We start from the raw sequence: 4,483 nt of genomic DNA on the forward strand, positions 1-4,483 counted from the left end.
GTAAGCTGATAGAGGATATCGGGCTTTGCTGGTCCACCACGGTCAAAAATCTGCGAGTCCGCTGTTGTCAACGCACGCGGCCCTGGGACTCACGGTTTTGTGTCTCGCTCTCGACCGGAGACGAGAACGGCGGACTTGCGGCTCTTTCACCTCAGCGGAGCAGCAAAGCCCAATCCTCGGTCAGATACCCAGCAGCCACACCAACACGTTATATTTCAACCGATTTCAACCCATCTTAGACCAAACAGTGTTATGGTAAATGCACAGAATTTTCCCCATTCAATCACCAAACTACTAGCGAGAAAAAATGAGATTGAGGCCATTTCGGGTGTATTTATCGTGCTGCAGCGCTGGAGGGGTCGACTCGACACTTCTCTGAGATCATGAATTCAGATGTAGTTGATACATGATAATCAACGTTGCATGATGAAATTATTAGAGATTGATCTAAATTAGACTCAGACATGAACAGAAATGTGATTTCCTGTTTCTGCTTCTACTCCTTCACTATTTTGGGTGTGAAGTCGTGTCTGATGGCACGTTGAAGTTCTTCTGCGTACTCTGCATACCGCCCGGTCATCTGCAAAAACAAGCAAAGGTTCAGAATGATCGCATGTGGAAAAACTAACCTTCATAACCAGACAGATGTCCAGTCCAAGCAAGTAAAACTCGCTCAAGGTTTGTTGAGTTTAAACTTTGGTGAAAAGTAACTAATTACTTACATTTAGACTGAGTTTTATACAGAGGATTAACTTCTCTTTTAGCTTCAACAGAACTGAGGTAAGGCCTCAGCACCCTGAGAGGATTTGTTCAGTGAGTCACCTTGAAAGACCATTTGTCGCTGACTTGTCTGTTCAGGTTCAGATCCAGTTCCACCACCAGCAGGCCGTCTCGAGTCCTGGAGAGGCCCGGGGTGCGGCTGCCATCAGGGGCCGCTACGTAGCTGGAGCCGTAGAAGTGTCCAAAGTCATGGTGAGCTGGAAGAGCAGGAAAACCGTCTCCAACCAGCGGCAGCAGCGTAAAGGATGAACTCCTGGATTCACACCTACCTTTCCTTCCATCACCTGATGTGAATTCACTTTTGAACTGTTCCTGTAGAAAGCAAGCGTTTTTCCATCGGCTTCCATTAGTGACCGTGTAGAGGTGTGACAGCGAGGACTTACCGTCCCAACGCGGTTGATGGCACAGGTGAAGCAGTGGTTGGCTATGGCAGCGTTACGGGCCTCGATGGGCCACATGGGCTCGCTGTATGGAACACAGAAACCTTGACTAACTTCCTTCAAAATGTTTACGACTCAAACATAAAAGAAGGAGTCTGAGGAGACAGGGGCTCAGGCTGCGTCCTACCTGAGGACACCAACAGTAGCAGAGGGGTTGAAGATGATCTCAGCTCCATTCATGCTGTACATGAACCAGTTGAGGGGGTGATGACGTCCGTAGCAGATGTTCACAGCAATCCTCCCAAACTGCGTCTGGAACACCGTGTGTCCCGAGTCGCCCTCCATGTAGTAAGTGGACTGAGTGGAGAGAGCAGAACTTGTAGCTCGTGGGTTTTCTTTTATCGGTGTTCTGGACAGATGTAGTGTATCTGCTAACCTCATTAAAGTCTCCGACCCTGGGAATGTGATTCTTCCTGCTCTTTCCCATCACATTTCCAGAGTTGGAGATCACCACTGCTGTGTTCCACAGAGTGCCGTGCAGTTCCTCTCTCTCCAGGATTGGAGACACAACCACCATGTTGTACTTTCTGGCGAGCTGATGCCAGAATCAGACATCAGGCCGGTGTTCTGCAGGGCGTCGTGTTAGTCTGTGTGTTCTCACCTCTTGGCAAAAGCGTGTGGTGATTCCCTCCTCGGCGCTCTCTGCAAACTCCGTCCACGGCTCTTTCTCTCGGGTGCAGAAAGCAAAGGGCATGGCTGTGGGCACAAAGACCATCGTTTGTCTCTGAAAACTTCATAAATGTGTAATCTGACGCCTTAAGGCACTCACTCCAGGTCTCCTGGAAACAGATGATGTTCACGCCACACATGGCTGCCACCTCAGCAATTACACCAATTCGAGTGTGCATGGCGTTGATCTGAGGAGACAAGAGACTTGTGTGCTGTTAGGAACCATCCATGCAGCAGACAGGTGGATGTGGTGACCTGTTAAATCCTGACCTGGTCCAGGATCGGGGCATCAGTGGGTAAAACAATGCGATGCTGAACAAGTCCCACCCGGGTTCTTCTGGGCGGTCTGAGTTGCTCCTGTGAAGCATCAAACTGGTACCCTTTCAGCTCGAAGTCGTGCTCAGAAGCAGCTTGGAGAGCCGACACTGGGAGCTCCAACTTCCTGTTACGGATCAGATTCCTCATCAGCTTTCAGGAATTTAACCAGGAATGTGTTATCTACAGGCAGCTTTATAATACCATAGTCACATTCCCCTGAGAAGCACGGTGGCGGCAACATCATGTCGGCAAGGTGCCAAATCAGACCCCCCAAGGCGCTTCACAACACATTAACACACACATTTACACACTGGTGGTGATGAGCTACATTGTACAGCTGCCCTGGGGCGCACTGATAGAGATGAGGCTGCCAGACACAGGCACCACCGGTCGCTCTGATCACCACCAGCAGGCAAGTTGGGTTAAGTGTCTTGCCCAAGGACACAACAGCAGCATTCTCTGGCGGGAGCCGAGATCTAACCTACAACCTTCTGATTACCGGACAACCCGCTCTACCTCCTGAGCTACTGCTGCCCTCACTTAGTGAGAGTGTGAAGGAAGAACAAGCACAAATAGGTTATCAGAGAACATTTTAAGCTACATGTAGATCAAGACTGGACAGTTCCAGAGTAATGTGGAGGTTCTAGAAACCTCTACATCTCTGGTGTCCAACCCTGGTCCTCATGGGCCACCGTCCATCATGGTTTAGAGGTTTCTCTGTTTCAGCACACCTCAAGTTTAATCAGCGACTGATCACCAAGAGCTTAAAACACTGACTAACATATAAATCAGGGGTGATGAAGCAGGAGAAACAACTCAAATATGTGGTATAGTTGGACCAGGACCCGGGTTGGGCACCCCTGCAGGTCCAGTGAAAACCTGAAGCATGCTGAAAGTCTGCAAATTAAGCTTTCCTCTAGAAGTAAGTAGAGGTCTGAACCATCTACAAGAACATCTCGTCTTTCACGTTAGCCCAAGTATCTGGATGTAAGAAGAGATGTTAGGGCTGGATCTGTTTTGGGTCACATCAGACCTTTACTCTAATGATCTCTATCTGCAGATCTATAGAGTATAGACAACACTAAAGGTCAACTGAACAAATGTCCTCCTGTAATTTAAATCTAAATGTATTTGTACACATTACACCATGAGAATGAAATACATCTGCTTCCCAAAGAAACAGCTAATATTAGTCTAAAAATTACAAGTAAATAATGTTTTTATAATTCTAGTACTAATGAGGTTTGAATAAACATGTTTCTGTTGAAACCTGCTCAGACGTGAACAGAAAGTCTGATGTTCTTTCTTCAGACTGGAAAAATGTCCAGGTGTGTTCTCCAGAGCTCTGAACAAAGTCCAGTCTGCAGAATAATTATTGACCTAGAACAAATAAGATCGCCAGAGTGAGACAGCATGAATACAACAAAAGCACTTAAACTCACCGCGTTTCCTTCCCATATAAGATCCTCTTCACCTGGACCAGCTCGGCCTCCGGCAGGTGAGATTCCAGGGACTTCTCCAGAGACTCAAACTCACACGAGGACATGTTAACGCTTCCTTTAGCCACTGCAGCTGCTTCTCTCCTCCTGCTCGCTGACTGCTTGTTCTCCATTTCACTCGTTAAATAACCAGCTGCACATTACTGAGCTTAACCTTTGACCTGAAACCCCCCCGCTGCAGAGTCACACTCCACCGCATGTTTCACCATCCCACAGCAGACACAAATCTGTGCTTCAAATGGGATGAAGTGTATTAAAGAAGAAAATCAGAGGACAGAGTGTTTTCCCTCCATCAGAACCTCTACAAGGCAAACACAAAACTAAAGGTAGCAATGGGGTGGATCTACCCAAATCATTACGTCAGCCATTTCTCTGCAATAAAGGAATGCGTTTATTCTTACGTTAGAAGCTCAAATGCTGAAGTTGTTTTATGTGAGTTTTGTTATGTTCTAGAAGCCGTTCTCCCTCCTGAGGCCCAGTAATCTAACATATCATTAAAGTCAGAAGATCAGATTAGATGGAGCAGGTGGAAGATTGATTCCTTCAGTTGGAACCATCAACATTAATATATGGACAATGGGTTTCCATAGACTCCAATATCACTTTTTGAGGCCAAATGGGAGGTGGCCACCACCGCCATTTTGACCGTGTCACAGGTTCCGTCAAGCCCAGACAATTCCATAAAAGGGAAGAGAGGAGGAGCTGAGGGCGGGGCTGTAAGGCTGGGATCGACTGACGACACCCGGTCGAACTAGCTACAAGCTAATCTGAAGCTAA

The 4,483-nt window shown here is 47.4% G+C and overlaps 1 protein-coding gene across 1 annotated transcript; it reads right to left on the reverse strand.

The window, feature by feature from the left end:
* Positions 1-318: 318 nt before the first annotated feature.
* Positions 319-4,001, reverse strand: upb1 (ureidopropionase, beta). The gene is made up of 10 exons (XM_015971866.3): positions 3,650-4,001; positions 2,160-2,331; positions 1,990-2,077; positions 1,822-1,916; positions 1,597-1,755; positions 1,348-1,517; positions 1,164-1,245; positions 1,050-1,092; positions 823-977; positions 319-580 (listed from the first exon to the last, which is right to left on the reverse strand). Exons 1-10 carry the CDS (start codon positions 3,817-3,819, stop codon positions 497-499), a joined length of 1,218 nt encoding a protein of 405 aa, XP_015827352.1. The 5' UTR covers positions 3,820-4,001; the 3' UTR covers positions 319-496.
* Between the last annotated feature and the right edge of the window lie 482 nt (positions 4,002-4,483).

Source organism: Nothobranchius furzeri, chromosome 17 (genome assembly GCF_043380555.1).
Source record: "Nothobranchius furzeri strain GRZ-AD chromosome 17, NfurGRZ-RIMD1, whole genome shotgun sequence".
In the NCBI taxonomy this organism is placed as follows: domain Eukaryota; kingdom Metazoa; phylum Chordata; class Actinopteri; order Cyprinodontiformes; family Nothobranchiidae; genus Nothobranchius; species Nothobranchius furzeri.

Excerpts from the sequence above, each read along its gene's own strand:
- upb1 (XM_015971866.3), bottom strand. The coding sequence starts at position 3,819 with ATGGAGAACAAGCAGTCAGCGAGCAGGAGGAGAGAAGCAGCTGCAGTG. Across the intron at positions 2,332-3,649 it reads TTATATGGGAAGGAAACGCG|GAAGTTGGAGCTCCCAGTGT; the intron begins GTGAGTTTAAGT and ends GATCCGTAACAG. Across the intron at positions 1,756-1,821 it reads CCACACGCTTTTGCCAAGAG|CTCGCCAGAAAGTACAACAT; the intron begins GTGAGAACACAC and ends TTCTGGCATCAG.